Source organism: Theropithecus gelada, chromosome 14 (genome assembly GCF_003255815.1).
Source record: "Theropithecus gelada isolate Dixy chromosome 14, Tgel_1.0, whole genome shotgun sequence".
NCBI lineage: Eukaryota > Metazoa > Chordata > Mammalia > Primates > Cercopithecidae > Theropithecus > Theropithecus gelada.
This window is the reverse complement of record NC_037682.1, coordinates 16,999,689-17,024,425: the sequence shown is the minus strand read 5'-3', so window position 1 is coordinate 17,024,425 and position 24,737 is coordinate 16,999,689. Positions and strand designations below refer to the sequence as shown.

At 34.3% G+C, this 24,737-nt stretch overlaps 2 protein-coding genes across 2 annotated transcripts; both read right to left on the bottom strand.

Annotated features, from left to right (window-relative positions):
* Positions 1 to 7,111: 7,111 nt before the first annotated feature.
* Positions 7,112 to 8,053, bottom strand: LOC112606989 (olfactory receptor 5F1). The gene has a single exon (XM_025357976.1). The coding sequence runs from the start codon at positions 8,051 to 8,053 to the stop codon at positions 7,112 to 7,114; it is 942 nt and encodes a 313-aa protein (XP_025213761.1).
* Positions 8,054 to 15,390: 7,337 nt separating this feature from the next.
* Positions 15,391 to 16,335, bottom strand: LOC112607045 (olfactory receptor 5F1-like). Its single transcript, XM_025358073.1, has one exon. It carries the CDS (start codon positions 16,333 to 16,335, stop codon positions 15,391 to 15,393), a length of 945 nt encoding a protein of 314 aa, XP_025213858.1.
* Positions 16,336 to 24,737: the final 8,402 nt, after the last annotated feature.

The window sequence follows — 24,737 nt, the reverse complement described above, 5'->3', positions numbered from 1 at the left end:
ATGGGAATTAAAAATATTTCTGAGTCACTGCCTCATTTACATAATACATATTATGACAATGACAGTGCTACAGACAATTTGTTTATCTCATGTAAGCAATAAAACTAGCCAATGACATAGACACTGAGAAGCCTATTGATAATCAGAAGGGTTAATCACGTGCTCAAAGTGCTGCCTTATGTTATCACCTCAAAGTGTGTGAATGAGATGCAGCACTACAGTAGGACTGTGGTTATTCTTACTTTGCTTGTTTGAAAAGTAGTCATGGTATTTAGAAAATATAAGACATAACTTCAATTTAGGAGTAATTTGATTAGATGCCCATCTTGGCTGCATGGGGGCTGTGTGACCTTGTGCAACTTAATATAAATTATCCTAATATGTACTATAACAATGATAATAAATATCTCATAGTGTTTCTGTATGGATTACATAGGGAAAATTATCTCCCCCTCTTTCTGTCCCTTTATCTACCTACTTATCTTTCCATGTGTGATTCTTTAGAGAGACTGACATACAGTAGGTAACATCAAAAATTAGTTTTGATTGCTACACTGCCATTTTATTCTTAGCTTATAACTAGGACTACCTGTCAAATTTTACTAACAATAATTGTCACCTGCATAACGCTTATTATGTGCAATGCAATATTCTTAACACTTTACCTATAACTCATTTAATAGTCACCAAAAAACTAACAAAATTACCATGGAGTTACTATCATTATGATTTTTTTTTTATAGATGAAGGAAACTAAGAAACAGAGATTTTGAGATTTAGGATGTGATGGAAACAGGATTAGAACCACCCAAGATTCTGACTCCAAAGCCACATGATACACTGGTTCTCTATAAACAAGATTCTTATTATTAACTCCGTATTTTGGATGAAAACATTAATGCTTAGGCTGGTATCTCAAGATCATTCAACATGTAATTGACCAGTGTAATTCAAAGTCAGTGTGTATGAAATCAACGCCCATGAAAACAAGCATGAGGATGGGGAGAATATTAACAGTATGACCATTCTATGGTTCACATACTTCCCGAAAATGCAGGGCACGTATTCTTGGCAACTTCACGTTGGTCATCCCTTCTTATAGTCTAAAAATTCTATTTAGAGAAACATCAAAAGGAAGAGAAGAGGCATGAGGATAGTGGTAGGAAAAGACAGTCATTCTTGGATTCTTACTTTTAAAAAGGAATTAACAAATAGATCTCATTAAAATACAATGATTCATTAAGTTCTTTCCAAACATATAACAAAACAATCTTGTGTTATAAAATAAGTGAATTCAAATTATAAGGTAGGTAGCTATGCTTCGGTTCTCCTATGAGTAACAAAAGGTTTATTTAAACAAAAGGCATTTTAGATCCTGCGGAAGCTATATCGGAAAGGGTGATACAAGATAGATTACCTCGTTGGTGCAGTATTGAATGATAAATGTACTCTCAAAACTATTTGTACTCAAATCAGTGGTTCTTGCTCTCAGACCAACAAAAGTTGATTTTTTTTTTTTTTTTTGCACCATTAAAGCCAGTCCAGTAACCACAGAAGCTACTTACTGAGGAAGGAACTGTTTCCAGTTGCTTAAGGGAATCATTTCACCAGTAAAACCAAGGGCTTTTACATGCATTCTTATGTCACCGGGGACCTAGTAATTGAAGGATTCCAAACATGTTAATTTCTGAGAGACTCTGAGGGAATAGTTAACAGGCTTATTGGCAATGTAAATATTTTCCCTAAAAACATATTCATAATTTTAATGGAAATGCTGTTGTGTTAATTTGGAGATTAATTTCCATTTTTAGTAATATTGAGGAGGTTGTTTTTAACACTTGGCATCCTACAAAGGACCTTTTGTATTGTGGAGGTTCTTTGCAAATAGTCCAAATATTTAAAAATGTAACTATTGCCATTTAAATTATTTCAAAAACCACATGGAAACTCTAAAAACACTACTTATGATTACTAGTACTGAAAATTAATAAATTATTTTTGTGGCATTGAAAGCTTCTGTAGAACTCAGTATCAACAGGTGTTTTCTGACAAGTCAGAGGATTAATAGCACCTGGTACCAAAGCATATCAGGACAACGGCAAGATCATCTCAGTAAATACAGGTTGTCATCATCAACTTCATTATTCTGATATAGATTGTATATGATAGGTTCAAACAACCGTATTTAATAGCTAATTGTAATTAGTGCAACTCCACCCATTATAGTCTCTATTTTTTCACAGTATAATACAGGTTTATTAATCATGCCTATACCTGGAGAATCATAGCAGAAATATTCTTAAAACTTATATCCATGGCAAAGATCCATTTATGAATCTACTAAAACATGGTCAGAAAACCTCAGCTTGATTATTTTTTAGGAAAATAATGTCACAACTTCAATCCACTGTGTATGTTCTAACTATTGAAAAAAATCTCCATTACTGTGAGTTCAAATCTGAATTTATATTTCCTCTTTATTTGTGGTATGATCCTTCTACCTAAGTGCACACAATTTTGTTTTATTATTATACTTTAAGTTCTAGGGTACATGTGCACAATGTGCAGGTTTGTTACCTATGTATACAGGTGCCATGTTGGTGTGCTGCACCCATTAACTTGTCATTTACATTAAGTATATCTCCTAATGCTATCCCTCCCCCCTCACCCTTCCCACAATAGGACCCGGTGTGTGATGTTCCGCTTCCTGTGTCCAAGTGATCTCATTGTTCAATTCCCACCTATGAGTGAGAACATGTGGTGTTTGGTTTTCTGTTCTTGTGATAGTTTGCTGAGAATGATGGTTTCCAGTTGCATCCATGTCCCTACAAAGGACATGAACTCATCCTTTTTTATGACTGCATAGTATTCCATGGTGTATATGTACCACATTTTCTTAATCTAGTCTGTCATTGATGGACATTTTGGTTGGTTCCAAGTCTTTGCTATTGTGAATAGTGGCACAATAAACATACGTGTGCATGTGTCTTTAGAGTAGCATGATTTACAATCTTCTGGGTATATACCTACGATGTAAATATCAATAGTTTATTCATTGTCATTGCAGAATAGAATTCCACTGGATGATCATACCATAATTTGCTTATGCATTCCCCTGCTGATGAGCTTTGATTGTTTCCATGTTTTGGTATTGTACATGGAGTGGCTGTGTGTATTCATAAACATGGTTTACATTTGACATATATTTTCATTTCTTTTGGATAAGTGTTTGGGTCATATTATAGAATTTATTTATATTTTAGGAAATTGTCAATATGTTTTCTGAAGTACTTATATCCTTTTACATTCTCTCCAACAGTGTATGAGAGTAAAAATACTTCTACACCTTTGCCAAAACTTGACACTGTTAAAATTTTCAAATTTGCCATAGTCATTGGTAAGTTCTGAATTTTTGTTCGTGTATCTTTAATGAATAAAATGGTGTGCATGTTTTTAAGTGCTTATTGAATACTTAGAAGTGATTTTTGGCTGAAGTGTTTAATAAACTCATTTATTTCTTACAGGATTGTCTTTTTATGATTGGATGGCAAGTGTTCTTTACACATTTTGTATACAAACTCTTACTCAGAAATATTAAGAAATAATTTTTAACCACTGTTTAGTTTTCTCTTTTATTTTATTAATGCTACTATTTGAAGAAAAAGAGCTGTTAGTTTGGGTTTAATTTAATACATATATTTAGGAATTATGCTTTCTCAGTACTCTTTTAGAAGTGTATAATAATCTTTATATCCCCATGATTTTCTTTTATGATTTTTTCTAGACCTTTCTATACTTTAGATGTTACTTGCATGTCTATGATCCATTTTGAGTGGATGTTTGCATTTAATGTGAAGTCAAGTTTGATGTCCGTTTAGTCCTTATGTAGATATCTGCTCTTGCACGGTTTGTTGAAAAGCCTTTTCATTCCCCATGGATTATCCTAGCATCTTTGTCAAAAATCAGCTAATTATCTCTATATTATCTTATATATATAATATAAGATAATAGACACTATTAATATATTATTAATATGATATAAATATATTAATATGCAATATATTATACAATTCTCTGATTTATATATATTTTTTCTGGACTCTTTACTTCATTCCATTGATCTATATATTTAGGTACCTTAAGATATTCTAGGTAAACATTCATAACACTTACCTAAAGTAGCAACTTATCCTCTAATATTTTCAAGTTTACTTTCCCTCACTTCGTTGCACTGGCTAGAACCTCCTGCACAAGGTAACGTGCATATTTTTCTAATTGATATATAATTGTTATACATAATTATGAGCTGTATGTGGTATTTTAATACGTGGATACATTGTGTAACGATCACATCCAGTGTGATTGTGATATTCATCACCTGAAACTATTATCATTTATTTGTGTTGGCATTATCTTAACACTTCTCCTCCAGCTATTTTGAAATATACAACACATTATCTTTAACTGTAGTTGCCCTAATGTGCTATCAAGCACCAGAACTTATTCCTTCTATCTCTCTGTACTTTTCTGCCCATAAGCCAAACACTCCTCATGCTCCCTTTCTCCCATCCCATCCCAGTCTTTGGCAACCACCATTCTATCCTTTACTTCCATGGAATCAAATTTTGGTAGGTCTACATATGAGTGAGATAATACGACATTTGTCTCTTTGTGCCTGGCTTAGTTCACTTAACATAATAACCTCCAGTTTCTTCAATTTTTCTGCAAATCACAGGATTTCATTCCCCATCCCACCCCTTTTCTTCCTAGCCTCTGCTTCTGTGGAAATCCAATTTCTCCAACACCATTTATTGAAAAGACTGCTTTTCCACCAATGAATTTCCTTGGCACTCATGTTAAAAATCATTTGAACATATAGGTGAGAAGTTATTTCTGGGCTCAAAAACAAACAACAGAGAAAATGCAGCATGGGCTGGGCGTGGTGGCTCACACCTGTAATCCCAGCACTTTAGGAGGCTGAGGTGGGCAGATCACCTGAGGTCGGGAGTTCAAGACCAGCCTGACCAACAGGGAGAAACCTCGTCTCTACTAAAAATACAAAATTAGCTGGGCGTGGTGGTGGATGCTTGTAATCCCAGCTACTCAGGAGGCTGAGGCAGTAGAATCGCTTGAACCCAGGAGGCAGAGGTTGAGGTGAGCTGAAATCGTGCCATTGTACTCCAGCCTTGGCAACAAGAAACTACGTCTCAAAAAAAAAAAATGATTTATCTAGCCTCAAAATGAAGGGTATGGAAGGGTGTGATTGGAGCAGAAAGATAGTAGCTTAAAAACCAGCATAATGAGAAAGTTAGAAGCTTCTTTCCAAGCCATCTGGAAATATGCAATACATTCTTGTAAACTAAAATTTCTGTACTGTACTATCAAACACTAGAACTCATTTATTACATCTTTCTGTATTTTTGTACCCAATTATCAACTCCTCTTCATTCCCCATCCACCCCTTTTCTTCCTAGCCTCTGCTAACCACCTTTATACTCTCCACCTTCATGAGATTCCTTTTGTGTGTATGTGTGATGGAGTCTCATTCTATTGCCCAGGTTGGAGTACAGAGGTAGGATCATGGCTCACTGCTACCTCCGCCTCCTAGTTTCAAGTGATTCTCCTGCTCAGTCTCCCAAGTAGCTGGGGCTACAAGCACACACCACCACACTCAGCTAATTTTTGTATTTTTAGTAGAGATGGGATTTCACCATTTTTGCCAGGCTGGTTTCAAACTACTGGCCTCAAGTGATCCGCCTGACTCATCCTCCCAAAGTGCTGGAATTACAGGTGTGAATCACCACAACTGGCCAAGATTTTCTTTTTTATTCCTACATATAAGGAATATATTTTATTCCTACAAATGTAATATTTGTCATTCTGCTCCTGGCTTATTTCACCTAATAACTGACCTGCAATATCATCAATTTTTGTTGCAGTGGAGAGGATTTTATTCTTTTTTAGGCTGAAAAATACTTCTTTGTGTGTGTATACCACAGTTTTTTAATTGAAACAAATTTTTAAACAACAAATATTTTTAAAATGTCTCGGAATGTGAAAATTTAGGCATACTATAACCACTTTATTCTTTTCTATTTCCCATTTATGTATGTACAAGAGTGAAAAAAAAACAGCAATCAATGTGTGTATAAATCTATAACTTCAACAAATGTAAAATGAAAATGTCAAATGGTAAGAAAAGATAGCATAATAACAATTTGTGAACAGAAATTCCAAGACCTTATTTTGAAGACTATCTGTCAGATTCATTCATTGAATATTAATCTATCACTTGCAACTACGCAATGCTTAAAATCTTTGCAGCGCTTGACCATGTGTGCATGTGTCTTTCTGAATGTGTGTCTGTCTCAAGAAAAGAAAGGGAGAGACAGGGCTAGAAAATTTGGAGCAGAATGAAAGAGAATAAAAGAAGAGCTGTAATTGATGCATACTAATCAGAGTCTTCTTTATAGCGTATTTTGGCACAAACTCTCAGATTCTTTAAATATACTCATGCACGTGTGTGTGTGTATGAGAGAGAGAGAGAGAGAGAGAGAGAGAGAGAGAGAGAGAGAGAGGAGGTAAAAGACGGAGAGTTTAGAATTCCTATTAAACCTATAGTCCTAAAATTTGATTTCTCTTGATTACTCCAAGAAGTAGTTCAGTGAATACAAAGGAGAAATATATATTAAACTTATAGCATTTCTCACCTATGTGATATTTAACAATTCCTTAAAAATCATAAATGGTGAAAAATAATGCATAAGAAAAAATGAATGGATAATAGAAATTATTTTATATTTCCAGTTTCATGTATCATTGTGGCTTTAGTCTGTAAACATAGATTCCATTTGTTTTTCTAGACAAGATTTCACTTAAAAATATTCATTATTTTGGAGAACCTAACAAAGATATACAGAATCATAGTAAAGTCAACATGCCATGGTCTTGAATAAGTTTGGTAATTTACTTTATCCCTAACTGGATACAAATATTTAAGTATTAACAAAATGTGTTTACTGAGAAAATATTCTAATAAAATATGTGGGTATAAACCAGACTTTGAAAGTAACTAAAACATGCTCTTTAATTCAGATTTTTAGTCAAACAATCACAGAAATGAAGAGATCCCTTTCCTGGTAATTACATTCGCTAAAGCCTTCTTTACTTCCTTATTCCTGAGGCTGTAGATCAGAGGATTCAACATGGGAATCACCACTGTGTAGAACACAGAAGCCACTTTGTCCCGATTCAGGGAGTAGCTGGAGCTAGGTCTCAGGTAAGTATAGATGGAGGTGGTGTAGAACAGAATTATGGCTGTCAGGTGAGAGGCACACGTGGAGAAAGCTCTGTGCCTTCCCTCCCCTGAATGCATAGAAAAAATTGAGAAGAGAACATATGAGTAGGACGTGAGGATGACAAGCAGAGTCCCCACAATATTCACACCAGCCAAAGTAGAACTTATACTTTCTTTCAGGATTGTGTCAGAACAAGAGAGCTTGAAAAGTGGGGGGCTGTCACAGAAGAAGTGATGGATGACATTGGAGCCACAGAATGACAAGCTGCTTACATGGCTTGTGTTGACCATGGAGTTCAGCAACCCTGCAGCAAAAGCCCCAGCTGCCATTTTTAGGCAGATTGTCCTGGACATGATCAAGGAGTAAAGCAGCGGGCGACATATGGCCACGTACCGGTCATAGGCCATGAACCCAAAGAGGATGCATTCGGTTGTCGCCAGGGCGATAAAGTACATCTGTAGGAAGCAGCCAGCAAAAGAGATGGTTTTCTTCTCCGATAATAAGTCTGCCAGCATCTTTGGGGTGATGGTGGTTGAGTAACAAACGTCCACAAAGGACAGGTTAGCCAGGAAGAAATACATGGGTGTGTGAAGCCGGGAATCGATCCTGATTAGGAGGATCATCCCGATATTCCCCAGTACTGTAAGTGTGTAAATCACAAGAAAAAACAGAAAAAGGATAATCTGAAGCTCCAGTGTGTCTGCTAATCCCAATAGGATGAACTCAGTCAGTGAGGTATAATTTTTTCTGGTCATTTATGAGAAATATATTTTGTGTAAACTTTGTATTAGCTGCAAATATTTTCCTCTCTAAAAGTTTACAAACAAAAAAAGAAGTGTTGATAGGACAGTCACATATGGCAAAGAAATAAACAAAAACCTAGAATAATATGTCATAATTACTGGACTAACTGAAGTAAGAAGAATATTAGGGGACCCATGGATAAGCATTTGCATGTAATAAATGATTGATTGTATTGAACTGGAGTTGTAGGTTTCTCAAATCACTGGCTCAAGTCCACATACTCTATTTCTGCAAAGGCAAATACTTTGTTCTATTGTTTCCATGCTAGCCCACATCCAAAATGTAAAATAATAAAAATATTCTTGTTAAAATTTCTCCCATTCTTAGAGCTGGTATGTGAATTTAGCTCAAATACATTTTTTTAAAATTTTTTCAAAACCACTCTGTACATTCTTAAACTCTAAAATTCATACTTTATCTCTTGAGAATGGCTTATGTGTAGCCCTAAACAGCAAAAACAGTGACCATTTCAAATAATCAATATTTTGACATCTATTGTATCCTTAAAAATAGTTTAGCAAAGTTTTAAAAGCAAATCAAATGATTGTTATACTACAATGTCCATTATGAATGTAATTCCAAGAAGCAGTCAACAGGGTACCTATCCACCTTACTTAATAACATTACCCAATCTTTAAAACTTCCTCCGCAGATGGCTACTTACCTACGTAATTATTATTTTCCTTTTTTACAGAGGTTCTTATTTGGAACTTAAAAATAAAAGGAGAAATATTAATTTAAAAAATGCAATGGAAAATTGAATTATCTATTGGTAAAATCTTAAGATGCCTTATGATTAAATACATGTTACTGCACTTGTATTTTGTTTTTCTCCAAGAAGACAAGAGAACCATTGGGAGTAGATTATTGCTATTAATTACAGAGTCAATTCTCTACAGGCAGGAACTCTGTCTCAAAACAATACTAAATATAATATGATCACATATAGATGTGTGGAATCAGACATTATGAAAGTCTTACATCATAAAGTGGTTTGTGATCTCTGGAAAATAAATAGTTTTCAATTGTCTGTCTACACTGACTCTCTCTCTGTACTTTTAGCTTATTTTAAGTGCATGACTAAACTATCATTCTCTCCCTGTGCCATTTCAGTGTGTGTGTGCACCCTTCTTATTGTAGGTGTGAGCTAAAATTCAGCTATGTTCCTGTGTAAAGGTAGTGAGAAAGGGTAGTTAATAAATATCTACTGTATGATGTTTAAAGAAATGCTAGACCCTGAGCACATAGGACAATAGATTTAAAAATTAATATATATTTATGATTTTGAAATAACATTGGTTTTTGCAGTTATTATTTGTGATTCTGATCCTGCAAAGAGATGAAGCTATAGATTTGCTAGATCTGCCATGGTTGTAAGTCCCCTGAGGCCTCTCCAGCCATGCTTAATTGTGATTCCATTGAACTTCATTCCTTTATAGATTACCCAGTCTTAAGTATGTCTTTATTAGCAGTGTGAGAATGGGCTAATACAATGCCATCAAGAACTATGCCATGATTGATAACCACCAATTATATTTTCAATATGTATTTGGTTATACATATAAGAATACCTAACTTAAGAAATGAAAGTATGTGAAATAATTTTTATTGGAGCAAACTCAACTGTGAATTAAGAGAGACAGGGAAAACACAATACAGTCTCAATACATGAATTTTGTTAGACTCAAGGAGAGAAGAAAATACTATGTAAAAAGAAGAGATCAATGTTATTAAACCCTAAAAATGCAAGGACTGAAAAATTAGAATGAACTAGCAGTTTTCATTGAAGTTTTGAAAGGAGTTTATTCAGGAAGAAGCAGAAAGAACAATGAATAAAAATATTGTAATTCATGAGTGTTTAAATGGGTACAATATGGCCTTAGAAAGCATTAATTTCTCAAAGCCAGATTTATTGTGGTATAGCTTTCCTAGAAAAAAACTTTCACTCTGAAGTTTACAGTTTGATGAGATTTGACAACACATACAGTCTTGTAACCACTAATTCAATTAAGACAGAATAGTTCATTTAACCACATAAATTCTATATATTTCTCTATATTTAATTCCTCTCCTTCCTCTAGTCCCTGACAATCAAGGGGAAACCATGGATGTGATTTCTGTAATTCTCTTCCCCTTTGTAGAGTATGATCTAAGTGAAATCATACAGCTTGTAGCCTTTCAAATCAGGCTTTCATCCTTACTATGTTTTGAAATTCAGCCATGTTGTTGTTTTTATCACTTTACTTTTTTTGTTTTTTTGTTTTGTTTTGTTTTTACTTTTATAAAAAGGAAACGTCCAAAAGCAATGGACTTAATAGTGGACTACTAAGTAGTTGTCCACTGCCTTATGTAACACTAATTGATAGAAAATGAGATTGTTTCTAAATAAGAGCCATGATAAATAAAGCTTATCTTTGTATCTATATAGTTTTTAAACTTCTCTTGGCTAATAACTGGAAGTCTATTGGATCATATGGGAAGTATAAGCTATTTAAGAGACTCACAAACTTTTACAACATTGTACTGCGCTGTATCAACACAGCAATATCTGGGAGTTCCCGTTGCTCCAAATCATTACCAGCCCTTGGCATTTTCTTTCTTTTAAATTTTTGACCTAGTCTAATAGGTGTGTCATTATTTCTCTTTGTGGTTTTAATCTGAATTTCCCTAACAACTAATCATTGTAAACATTTTATATGTTTGCTTGCTATCTCTATTTTTTGTTGTTTTGGTAAAATGTCTGTGAAATTTTTCTCTTTGGTTGTTGGTTTGTTTTTTCATAGTTCCTTTTATATCCTGGATACAAGTCCTTTAATGCATATGCACTTTGACAATGCATGTTTTCAGTTCATGCCTTTACTTTGCAGTTTTTGACAGTAGCTTTTTATTAGCAGATGGTAATTTCGATTAAGTGAAGCAAATATGTAGATACAAAGACAAACTTTATTTATAATGGCTCTTATTTGGAAACCATCTCATTTTCTATCAATTAGTGTTACATAAGGAAATGGACTACTACTTTGTAGCCCATGATTAAGTCCATTGCTTTGGACTTTTCTTTTTTATAAAGGCAAATAAAAACCCACAAAAAACAAATTAAGGGATAAAAGCAACAACATAGTTCAATTTTAAAACATCATAGTAAGGATGAAAGCCTTGAAAGGCTACAAGCTGTATGATTTCTCTTAGATCATATTCTACAAAGGGGAAAAGAATTACAGAAATCACATCTGTGGTTTCCCAGTGGTTGGCAGGGACTAGAGGAAGGAGAGGAATTAAATACAAAGAAGTATAATGGAATTTATGAGGCTTTACTCATGTGTTTGTGTTTTCTTGTGTCATGTCTAAGAAATATTTTCCTAACTCCAGGTCAAAAATATTTTCCTCTGTTTTTCTTTTGACAGTTTTCTGTTGTTTCAAGTTTTAAATTAGGTCTATCATTTTCCCCTATATTTGGATATGCAGTTTAATAAAGGATTTGTGGTTTACTTCTTCCTTCCTTTCTTTTTTTCTTTCTTTTTTCGTTTAATTTTTATCAAAAATTAATTTTCAATTTATCCACTACTATCTTTCAAAACACCATCATTTTTATATAGATTTACTTTGGTATTTTGTGAAATTGTTTTGGCTGTATATATGTGGATATATTTCTGAACTCTATGCTGCTCTTGATTACTGTAGATTTATAATTCAATTATATTATGTTAGTTTTAGTGTACAATAAATTATTTTTACTGTACTCATCACATTATACTATCAAAAGCTTTTAAGTAAAATTTCTGTTAAACATTTTCTATTAATGTTACTTATTTTTATTTAAAACATTAAATATATATTATCAAATTAACATATTAGATATTCCCATGTGTTGACTTCATATGTGTACATATTATTCAATGATTATCACAATCAAATACATTAACATATCCATATCCTTATGCACTGTATTTTAACTATCCAGAACTTGTTTATCTTGTAAATGAAAGATTATACCCTTTCATTAACATCTACCCATTCTCCTCCACATTCCCTCGGAGAGCGTATAACACCTTTCTACTCTTTTTCTATGAATTCAACTTTTTCAGATACCACACACATGTGTGATTATACAGTATTTGTCTTTCTGTGCCTGGCTCATTGCATTTAGTCTAATGCCCTCCAGGTTCATCAGTATAGTTGAAAGTGTCAGGATTTCCTTCTTTTATGTCACTGAATAATATTTCATTGTATGCCTATACCACATTTTCTTTCTCCATTTATCCATTGATAGACATTTAGGTTGTTTCCATATGTTGGCTACTGTGACGAATGGTGCAGTGAATGTTGGAGTGCTGATATCTCTCTGAAATTCTGCTTTCACTTCATCGGATATATATCATAAAGGAGACTGCTGGATTACATGGTAGTTCTATTTGTACCTTTAAGTGGAACATTTAAGTTGCTTTCCTTAATGGCTGTACTTACTTACATTCCCACCAACAGCGTATAAAGGTTCTCTTTTTTCGCATCCTTGCCAACCCTTCTTAGCTTTTGTTTCTTGGAAAATGTGGCATATGTACACTATGGAATCATATGCAGCCATACAAAGGACAAAATAGTAATCCATGATGTTCACATGCTTTAATTTCTTTATCCAGTCCACCACTGATGAGTATGTATAATAGTTTGATTTGATTTCTTTGCTATTGTGAACAGTGCTATGATAAACATAAGTTTACATGTGTTGTTTTAGTAAAATAATTTATATTCCTTTGGATATACACTCAATAATGGGATTGCTGGATTGAATGGTAGCTCTGTTTCAAATTCTTTGAAAAGTTTCCAAACTGCTTTCCACAATGTTTGAACTAATTTTCATTCCCATGAGCAGTGTATAAATATACCCTTTTCTCCACAGCCTCACGAACAGCTGTCATTTTTTGACTTTTTAATAATAGCCATTCGAGGTGTGTGAGATGGTATCTCATTGTGGTTTTGATTTGCATTTCTCTAATCATTAGTGATGTTGAGTATTTTTTATATGCTGGTTGGCTGCATGTATGTCTTCTTTTGAGACATGTCTTTTCAAGTCCTTTGCCCATGTTTTAATGGAGGTGTTTATTTTTTGCTGGTTGATTTGTGTAAGTTCCTTATAGATGTTGGATATTACACTTTTGCCAGATGCATAGCTTGCAATATTTTCTGTCATTCTGTAGGTTGCCTGCGTACTTTGTTTATAGTTTCTTTTGCTATACAGAAGATCTTTAGCTTAATTAGGCCCTACTTTTCTATTTTTGTTTTTGTGGTAGTTGTCTTTGGAGACTTCATCATGAAATCTTTGCCCAGGTCTATGGCCAGAATACTATTTTCTAGGCTTTCTTCAAGTTATTTAAAAAGAATTTGGGGTTTTACATTCAAGTCTTTAATCCATCTTGATATAGCTGTATATTTTTGGAATGTGGTAACATTAAACAATCGAGCAAAAGTAAACACAAGGAAACTTACAAAATCATAAAACAAATGAGATAGTAAAGAGACAAAAATATCCATATTCAATTCATAAGAAAGTATTCAGCAAGCATTGTCAGATTCCAAAGACAGAAGGGAATTAGAAAATCACATCCAATATAATAATTAAGAGTTTAAAATACTTTTACAAGTTAAATTTATTTTAGGTTAAATAAAATTTTAAAATACACTCGGAACATTTTTACATAAATGCATTGAACTACTTTTAGGATTCAAATGGTCCGTTTTAGGCCAACTCGGTTTGGCTGCAAGAAAATATGATTGTTTTTATGAAATTCACCTGAATGACCTCTTTATGACAGTCTATAATGTATGCTGTGTCCACATGTCAGATGATGAGAACATCACCACTTCTATCTGGTATAACTTCAGCAGCAAAGGCAAAGACCATGAAAATTTTTCCTTCAGAAACTCCAGATAAGTATGGCTGTCTCTTTAGGAAGCACTGGTTATCATTCAGTTTCCTCTTCATGTCTACGAAGCCAACTCCTTATCTCCCTATTCATAATGCTTAGCTTTAATATTAATATTGATTTCAATTTACTTTTATTTTATTCTAACTAATAAAGGTTTCTGTATACAGAAAATTGATGAACGTATTTAAAGAAAATATCAGATTTATTCAGTGACCATTAATCTACCTCTTTTGAAAGTATATACCGATTCAACCCTGTAACACCTAAATGTGTGTGCCTGTGGCTTGTGGCTTGTGTGTATGTGTTAATCTAGAAAAGAGAAAGGAAGTATAGGGTGGCTTAGTTCACTGGGGCTGCAATAATAAAATACTTAGGCTGGGTAATTTATGAGTAACAGAAATGTATTGCTCACAGTTTTGAAGGCTGGGAAATTCCAGGATCAAAGAACCAGCAGATTTGGTGCTTGACGTCTTGTTCTCTGCTTCAAAGGTGGTTGGTGTCTCCTTGCTGTTTCCTGACATGGCAGAAGGGGTAAACAGCTCTCTCACACTACTTTTGTAAGGTCACTAATTCCACTCATGAGGGCTTCATTCTCATGATTTAATCACCACCTAAAGAATCTACCTGTTAATGCTATCACATTGGTAATTAAGTTTCAACATATAAATTTTGAGGGGAACATTCAGGCCATAGCAGAGGGGCTTAAAAAAAAACTTGTGAGTAATAAATGAGAATGGAAGAAGAGCTGTAATTGATGCATTCTGATAAGACAGTAGCTTTTCTAATAGTTCATTTCTGTAAAAATTAACATGAATACTTTAATGATTGTAGGTTTGTATGGAAGGGGAGAGACAGAAAAGGTGGAGAAATCAGTGTCTGTTAACACTACAGTCTTAAAATTTGATTTAAGCAACCCGCCAAGTAACAATATGACCACCTAAAAAGGGGAATTATATTTTAATTCAAAATATTTCTATTGTCTGTGATATTTAGCAATCTGTTACAGATAATAAATGAGAAAAATACAAAAAATGGATAATCAAAATATTGTATATGGACAGCATCATGTGACATTGTGGCTTTGGTTTCCAAACACTTAATCCCTTTCTTCATGTAGTCAAGATATAAATTAAAATAAGCCCCTAATTATGAGAACTCAGTGAAGATTTAGAATGATTATAAAGTAAAGGTCCCTTGGTCTTTCATCAGTTTGGGTAGTTTGCTTTATCCCTAACTGCATACAAATATTTGAGTATTGGCAGAATGTATTTAATGAGAATATATTCTAATAAAAAATGTAGGCATGAACTAGAATTTGAAAGTAACTAAAATATGCTCTTTAGTTCAGATTTTTAGTCAAACAATCACAGAAATGAAGGGATTCTTTTCCTGGTGAATACATTCTTTAAAGCCTTCTTTACTTCCTTATTCCTGAGACTGTAGATCAGAGGATTCAACATGGGAATCACCACTGTGTAGAATACGGAAGCCACTTTGTCCCGATTCAGGGAGTAGCTGGAGCTAGGTCTCAGGTAAGTATAGATGGAGGTGGTGTAGAACAGAATTATGGCTGTCAGGTGAGAGGCACACGTGGAGAAAGCTCTGTGCCTCCCCTCCCCTGAATGCATAGAAAAAATGGAGAAGAGAACGTATGAGTAGGACGTGAGGATGACAAGCAGAGCCCCGATCATATTTACACCAGCAAAAGTGGAAAAGATAGTTTCCTTCAAGTGTGTGTCAGAGCAAGAAAGCTTGAAAAGTGGGGGGCTGTCGCAGAAGAAATGATGGATGACATTGGAGCCACAGAATGGCAAACTGCTGACATAGCTAGTGTTGACCACGGAGTTCAGCAACCCTGCCGCAAAAGCCCCGGCCGCCATTTTTAGGCAGACTGTCCTGGACATGATCAAGGAGTAAAGCAGCGGGCGACATATGGCCACGTACCGGTCATAGGCCATCAACCCAAAGAGGATGCATTCGGTTGTCGCCAGGGCGATAAAGAAGTACATCTGTAGGAAGCAGCCAGCAAAAGAGATGGTTTTCTTCTCTGATAATAAATCTGCCAGCATCTTTGGGGTGATGGTGGTTGAGTAACAAATGTCCACAAAGGACAGGTTAGCCAGGAAGAAATACATGGGTGTGTGAAGCCGGGAATCGATCCTGATTAGGAGGATCATCCCGATATTCCCCAGTACTGTAAGTGTGTAAATCACAAGAAAAAACAGAAAAAGGATAATCTGAAGCTCCAGGGTGTCTGCTAATCCCAATAGGATGAACTCAGTCAGTGAGGTATAATTTTTTCTGGTCATTTATGACAAATATATTTTGTGCAAACTTTGTATGAGATGAAAATGTTTCTCCCTTTGAAAGTTTATAGAAAAAACCAGAAATGTTAATAAGGATATTCACATATGGAAAAACCTAGGATAATATGGCATAGTAATTAAAGTGACGGAAGGATGATTAGAAGACAAATGGATGAACATGTGAATTTAATAAACAATGGTCTCTATTGAATTTGGGTTGTAAGTCTCTCAAATTTCTGGTCTAACTCTACATACTTCAGTTTCTGTAAATGTGCATAAATTGTACTATTGTTTCTATACCAACCTCCATTCAAATCCAAAAGACGGGCACATTACGGCTAAAATCACTCCTATGTTCTTTGCAGGTATGTGAGTTTAACTAAAATACATTTTTTTCTTGCCTTTAAAACAATTCTATACACTTAATTCCAAAATTTATACATTGCCCCCTGCTGCAATAATAGTAATCATTTCAAGTAATATATATTTTGACATCTATTATGTCCTAAAGAATGATATTTAACGTTTTAAAGTAATCCAAATAGTTATTTTAGTTACAAAGTACATTATCAAATTAATGCTATGTAGCAGAAAAAGTACCTGTCCACTGAAGTGAATAAATCTTTATAACTTCTTTCCCATGCAGAGTTTTACCAAAGTAGTCTATTATTTCCTTTTTAAACTGAGATTCTCACTTGTAGGTGAAAAAATATAAAAAAGAAACTTTATTTTTAGAGTGCAGTGTAAAGTTGAACTATCCACTGGAAAAATTTTAAGATTTAACCTGATTAAATACATGAAGCTGCATTTTTATTTTGTTTTCCTTCAAGCAGATTGGGTGACCTGGGGTCACCCAAGATTAATTGAGAAGTCAATTCTCTAAAGGCAGGAACTTAAGTCTCAGAAGAAAGTTAAACCCAGGCTGGGGGTTGTGGCTCACATCTGTAATCCCAACCTTTTGGGAGGCCAAAGTAGGCGGATCAGTTGATGCCAAGAGTTTGAGACCAGCCTGGCAAACATGGTGAAACCCTGACTCTATTAAAAATACAAAAAAATTAGCCGCGACTGGTGGCGCGTGCCTGTAATCCCAGCTACTTAGGAGGCTGAGGCACCAGAATCGCTTCAACACCCCGAGGAGGAGGTTGCAGTGAGCCATGATCAGGCCACTGCACTCCAACCGGGATGACAGAGTGAGATTATTTAGCGCTTGTATCATAAAGCGATTTCTGACGTCTATGTAATTTTAAAGTCCATTTAAAGTCAGTGAAAACGTTATGTATTGACCATTTACATTGCTTCTTTCTCTGTAGTTTTAGCTTATTGCAATTGGATGCATAGCCTAACACCAAATTATTATTCTTCCCTATCAAAAGGCAAAATTACCACAAATGATTTTAAATATAGAATTGGTGTTTATTTGCAACTCTAGAATTGGGGTTTATTTGCAACTCTAGAATTGGGGTTTATTTGCAACTCTAGAATTGGGTAGCATCTACTTCCATAAAATAGGATAAGAGATCCATTGAGTTGAGCAAGAGGAGCTTGGCTTTACAGACCAGAAAAGGATTGGAGAAAGCAGAAATAGGGAACAAAAAGCAGCTTGGGGCCAGGCGCGGTGACTCATGCCTGTAATCTCAGCATTTTGGGAGGCCGAGGTGGGTGGATCAGGAGGTTAGGAGTTTGAGACCAGCCTGGCCAACATAGTGAAACCCCCATCTCCACTAAAAATATAAAAATTAGCTTGGAGTGGTGGTCCGTTTTAGGCTGACTCGGTTGAAACCTCCTGTGTATTTGGAAAACAGGACTGTTTCAAGTTTAGTTTGATTACCTGGCATTTAGGAGACCAGTTCAAAAAAATGGCCTCCCATAAATTTTGTTTAACATCCCCTAACCCCTTTGTCACTCTGTGTGTGTGTGTGTGTGTGTTCCTTTGTCTATATGTTTAACTCCCAATCTAGCCCTATTTCTCATTATAAGTAATAAGAAAGGGAAACTTGCTAGTATCCATTCTACAATGTTTAAAGAAATACTATATCCTAAGTAAATAGGATAATGAATAAGAAAATCTAATTTCTTTTAAAAATGTTAAAGTTGTGTGGTTTTTTTGAAATTATTATTTGTGACTCTGATTCTACAAGTGGATGAAAGTTCACATTTTCTAGATCTAAATTTTCAAGATAGCAAAATAAACCACACTTGGGGTCCATATGAAAGGGAGCCTACTCATATAGGGAATTCACAATACCTTAAGCATCATATGGTGGTTTTATATTTAAATTCTTAATAAATGTTCTACATCACTTGCTGAGGTGGTCATAATTATTTCCCCCATATTTTAGGTGAGGAAAGGTGGTACTGTTTACACAAAAGTCTATTCAAAGTCTCTTCAGTTATTAAGATGGCACATTGTAAAATCTTGAAACTGTTAATTTGATATTTAAGGCTTATTTTCTACATAAACTTAGTAGATTTTAACAATCACTTCTGAGGGGCCTTTGCATAATGATTGATCTTGTTTACAAAAGTAGTTAATTAAAAATCTTCAAATAGTTTAAATGGAAGGTATATGTTTTATATTTTATGCCATTTTTTATTTTGAATGCTTCAAATTAATGAAAAGAAATAAAACAAATCATGCATATATTTAATAAATTATACTTATAAGTAGAACTAAACTTAAGAACTTTCAAATAATACAATACTAATAACTTAGACTTCAAACTTAAATTTCAAGTTTAAATTAAATTATACATATGATGAGAGGGTAGCAAGACTCTTAATATTATAAAACAAATTATACTAAATAATACACAAATAATGCCAGATATACACAAATTCCTTGTTAACACACACAAACGTAGTAATCTGATAATTTTCTTACAACTTTTGACAGCTAAGTTTACGTCTTACCGTAGATTAAAGAATTTACCCATAAATAATAACATTGCCATCTCAATTAGGTAACATTACTTCCAAACCCAAAAACTTTAAAAATGATTTGTCTTATTCTTCTTTGACTCATGTCTGGATTATGATATATATAATCATATATATCATTTTATATTCATATAAAATAAATGATCTTTCACAAAGGAAGTCTTGAATGAATTAAACATTCAGTGTATTTTTAAGACATATAAGTGTATAATCTTTGAACCTGATGGAATAGTAATATATGTAATTGTATTTCCTAACAGATAATAAAGCTTGTGTGACCAGTGGGAATCTTAAAACAGGTACATGAATTTTCCATTAAACTATAAAGGCTTTGAATTAATAGAGGCGTGTATTATTTTATATTCTCAGAATCATTCAACTTTTATAAATATCTACAATAACTGTAAGCAGGAAGAATTTCCTATTATTCCAAAAGTCATTGCAGAGTTGGCTAGAAAACCAGTAACTTTTATTCTACCCACATCATTATCCACCAGAGGTTTGAGTCTTCCCCTGAGTTCCAAGGATTCAGATTCTGGGAAACCAAAAATTATCAGCGCTCTCCTAAACCCCAACCCATATTCAGATTTTGGCATCTGAGTTTGTAATATTCATCGTCCATTTAGGCCACATACAAATACTGACTTCATAAACACATTAAGCAATGGAGACAAGGTTGTCTTCTGGAATGCAAACCCACCATATATCCAGCAGTTTGTCCATATCGCTATGCAACAATGAGGATATAAGGGTTATATGTTTCCTCTTTTGAAAATGTCTGGTTTATAAACTTTCTCCAAATTCTAGCCCTTAATCCAAACTATGCGGTATGGTGCTTGCCTTTAACTCCTTCACCATAATAATTAATTGAACAGTCATGACCTCTATGATTTTTTCAGACTTAGGGAAACATCTTAAGGGGTCATTTTTTAATAGGGGTATAATATTCCGAGGCACAGAAAATACTATTTTACTACTGATATCTCCTCTAATGACAATACAGGGAATATAAACAGCAACAACAACAACAACTACAAAACAACATAGGCTAGTACAGTGATAAAAAGTGTAAAATGTCCAGACAGATCTAGACTAGTTGGGAAATTTGCCTTGATAATAACTAATGTTCTTGGTATTTCTGTTATAATGCATTAAGTTGCATTACGGTCAGCTTTTTAGGATTTTTTTTTTCCAAGAGGAAGGGACTATATTTTTGGGTAGAGATACCACAAAGTTTGAGATCCCTGCATCTTTACTGTATCTTTATCACTGAATTTTCTCTTCAATGTAATTAGTAACCTGGTTTTAGCTAAATCCAATGGACTTGTTTTATCATTTTAACATAATCATATCTCTGAAGATTTACATATTTACACCCTTCTATGTATTTATGCCTTTATTTATATTTGTTTCCTTCTAGTTATCTCATAAAGTAATAAAGGTATTGACTCTCAGGGAAAGTGCATAAGAGATTAGTGTTTTGACAATTGTACTGTCTTGACTGGGTATAAATTGTGTACTGATCAAGAGAACATTGCAGTTTATAAGATGTGGAGTAAGGTCTAGATTTTCACGTGTCACTTACTCATCTACAAGCAAGAAGAAGGAGAAACAGAAGGAGAAGAAGGACAAAGAGGAAGAAGAAGAATAATAAGAATAGAAATAAGAAGAAGAAGGAGAAGAAATGTAAAAAAGATGTTTGAATGGATACTTTCCAAAGAAAGTAAATATCTTTGTTAGTCGTCGAGTTGCATGATAAAGATGACACTGTTTTGTTGACTTGTATTTCCACATCTTGATTGTATAAGATTGTTGTGCTTTCTACAGCTAAAGTTAAATAAAACAAAACGAAACAAAACCTCAAAGTCGAAGATTGAGTGAAGTTCAAGTTCTTAATTACAAAAACCTATTTAATTACCTTCACAAGATATAATAGAATCTATAACTTTCAGTTATTACATCTTTCTCTTCTTGACCTTTCCAATAACCTATTTTAGAGCACAAATCTTTGCAATTATTGACTAGGTTAATTAGTGTCTGCCACATAGCACGCATTCAATAAATATTTTTGAGTAAAGTAATCAATAAAATAATTAATAGATTTAACTCATTTTTGATGTGTAAAATGTTATTAAAGTTAGTTTTATAAATGATTGGATTCATATTTTATTACTTCTTAGAATGGAAGCATGTTTGTGGAAGTCATTTATATAAGGATTGACTTCAGGATCCTAATATTTTACTCTAATAAGTTTTTCTGTGATACTAAGAAAAATGCATATAATAAATTGCAATGAAGAATGAAGAAAAATTGATCTTATAGTCATTTTGTTGCTGAAATATACATGTGGGTCTTTTAACAGAGAAGAATAAAAATATATGATGTATTAAATACTTGGAATATCTATTGATTTCCCTTGAGACTGAATAAAAATAACATAGTTAAAAAACATTCTAATGCTGAACTCTTTATTTCCCTAATGCAAAATGGAATAATTCGCAACTTCCAGAGGGATTTGTTACAGTAAAGTAAAAAAAGTTCTAGAGGAGTCTTAATTTATTTATCATATGTTCAGTTTTCTATGATATTTATCCTTTCAATAATAATTGCTCTATATATTCTTGGAATTCAAGCTAAAATGCCTCTATAATATTATGAATAATGAGGTTTATTGGGCATTCACTTTGAATGGTTAATCTGTCTCAAAAGGTGGCAGAATCAACACTGTAAATTTCCAGGCAAAATGTTGAAATGACAATGCTTTCAAAAGTAGTGGATAATCTTTAATGTCATGGCCTTCTTGTACATCCAATTTAATGGCTAAAATGTTATTATTTTAGTTGCTTGAACTTTTGTTTTAAATAATTTATGATTACAAATGGGATTTTTCCATCTTTCTTTATGTCAATAAAGATTAAAAATATCTCTCACCTCCATTATATTGGCAGAAAATATTAAATTTCAGGGTATAAAAAGTATTAGCAAGTGGCCAGGCGCGGTAGCTCATGCTCGTAATCCCAGCACTTTGGGAGGCCGAAGTGGGCGGATCACTACGTCAGGAGATTGAGACCATCCTGGCTACAGTGAAACTCCGTCTCTACTAAAAATACAAAAAATTATCCAGGTGTGATGGCGGGTATCTGTAGTCCCAGCTACTCGGGAGGCTGAGGCAATAGAATGGCGTGAACCCGGGAGGTGGAGCTTGCAGTGAGCTGAGATGGCGCTACTGCACTCCAGCTTGGGTCACAAAGTGAGACTCTGTCTCAAAATAAAATTAAAAAAAAAAAAAAAAGAAAGAAAAGAAAAAAGTATTACCAAGTAATCTGAGGTGTTATTTTCTGTTGTTGAGAGTGTAGCTATGAACAAGAAATTTAGAAAATAATTTGCTATATTTTAAAGTTGAACTATGTATACCCTATATCTAATCAATGCAGACTCTTGTACATGTGTGTGGGGAAAAGGAAGAGAGATCAGCCTGTTACTGTGTCTATATAGAAAGAAGTAGACATAAGAGATTCCATTTTGTTCTGTATTTGAGATGCTGTTAATCTGTGACCCTACCCCCAACCTTGTCCTTGCAAGAGACATGTGTTGCGGTGACTCAAGGTTTAATGGATTTTGGGCTGTGCAGGATGTGTCTTTGTTAAACAAATGCCTGAAAGTAGCTTGCTGGTTAAAAGTTATCACCATTCTCTTAATTTCAACTACCCAGAGACACGTACACGGCCAAAGGTCGCAGGGACCTCTGCCTAGGAAAGCTAGGTATTGTCCAAGGTTTATCCCCATGTGATAGGATGAAACAATGTTGCTAAAAAGTTTATCTCTAGGCACAGGATTTTCCTTTGAACTTATTCATATCACAGAGGTTTTTGTTCTTATGTCTTACTGCTAATTTCCTCCCTAAAAATGATCCTATTGTCCTGCCACTCCCCTGTCTTTAAGATGGTAAAGATAATTATCAATAAATACTAAGGGAACTCAGAGACCGGTGCCGGCGTGGGTCCTCTGTAAGCTGAGCGCAGGTCCCCTGGGCCCCCGCTTTTCTTTCTCTATACTTTGTCTCTGTGTCTTATTTCTTTTCTCAAGTCTCTCGTTCCACCTTACGAGAAACACCCACAGGTGTGGAGGGGCAGGCCACCCCTTCACATGTGTGCTTAGTGAAAAGTAAAATAACATTAATAGTAACATTGGTTATAAAATTAGGTGGTATGCAATTGAATTATGACACAGCAAAGATAAAGAATATTACAAATTGTGAAATTACAGAGTGAAGAAATACGTATGAACATGAGAGAACGTTAGAAACACAGTATTAAAGAAAAACATAAGCACTATAGATGACAAATATTGTGGTATCATATTTACAGTGTTCAAAAATTTTTTAAAGTATATTTATTAAAAAAATAGTTTTAGGAATATAGATTAAATTATTTTTAAAATTGAAATCTAGGGAATAATGCAGAAAAGTAGCTGCCACTGTCAGGGAAGCAAGATAGTGAAGATGATCAGAGAGAATTTCCAGTTTCGGCAATATTCAGGATTCTTTGCTTTTCAATCAATTTCAGTGCAGAGTTTATAAGTATTTCTTTTGCTTTCTGGTTTATATAGACATTTTTAGAATAAACTAAATGTTTACCTAATATTTTATATTAAAGTATTGTATAACTATCGGGTATATTTTTAGATATTTTACATAATATACAAAGAAAGAAGTTTGACATCTTATTTTAAAAAAACACTTGAGGACATTTTTAGAACTTAGTACTTGTATCAGAGGTCCCACATCAGTTTCAATGATTCACTAGAAGTCACAGAACTCAGAAAAGCTATTATGCTTATGGTTATAGTTTATTACAACTAAAGATTGCAGGACAGTTTTCCAGGTAGCCTTCGAGCAATCCAGTTGTCCCTCCTTCCTCTTGTGTAATTCTCAAAAATAACTCTAGAATCTACTGAAAATGCAACATTCTGAGATAGGGGAGGCAGCTGGAACAGAGCCTGTGTTGCTTTGGCCAATACCTCCTTCACTTTAGAAACAGGTTGTCCTTCAAGACTTTGGCCCAGCAATTCTTGTCACCCCAGTGTACAAAACCAGGATAGGCTGCTCTCTGGGTTCCCTCAGCTGCAGTGCAAGTGAGGCATATGCCGATGAGATCCCATTCAGTCTGAGCATCTTTCCTGAACTTTAGAAGCCCAGCTTTCAATAAATCCTAGGCTTCTGTTGTCCTTTGCTGCTTGCTTCATGTAACTTGTGTGTATGTGTGTTCTGTCTCACTGGACCCAGGCAAGTTGGTAACCAGTACACAGTGAACTCGTTTCACAAAAATACAGATTATATTGTAGAAGGAAAAGAATGTATAGGTTAGTTTCCGGGAGAACCAAGTACGAGCTTCCACTTGTCCTCTTAAGTGGAATCACACAGGCAACACTTAATCTCCCAAAAGTATTGTCTGATAACAAGTATGGA

Excerpts from the sequence above, each read along its gene's own strand:
- LOC112607045 (XM_025358073.1), bottom strand. The coding sequence starts at position 16,335 with ATGACCAGAAAAAATTATACCTCACTGACTGAGTTCATCCTATTGGGA.
- LOC112606989 (XM_025357976.1), bottom strand. The coding sequence starts at position 8,053 with ATGACCAGAAAAAATTATACCTCACTGACTGAGTTCATCCTATTGGGA.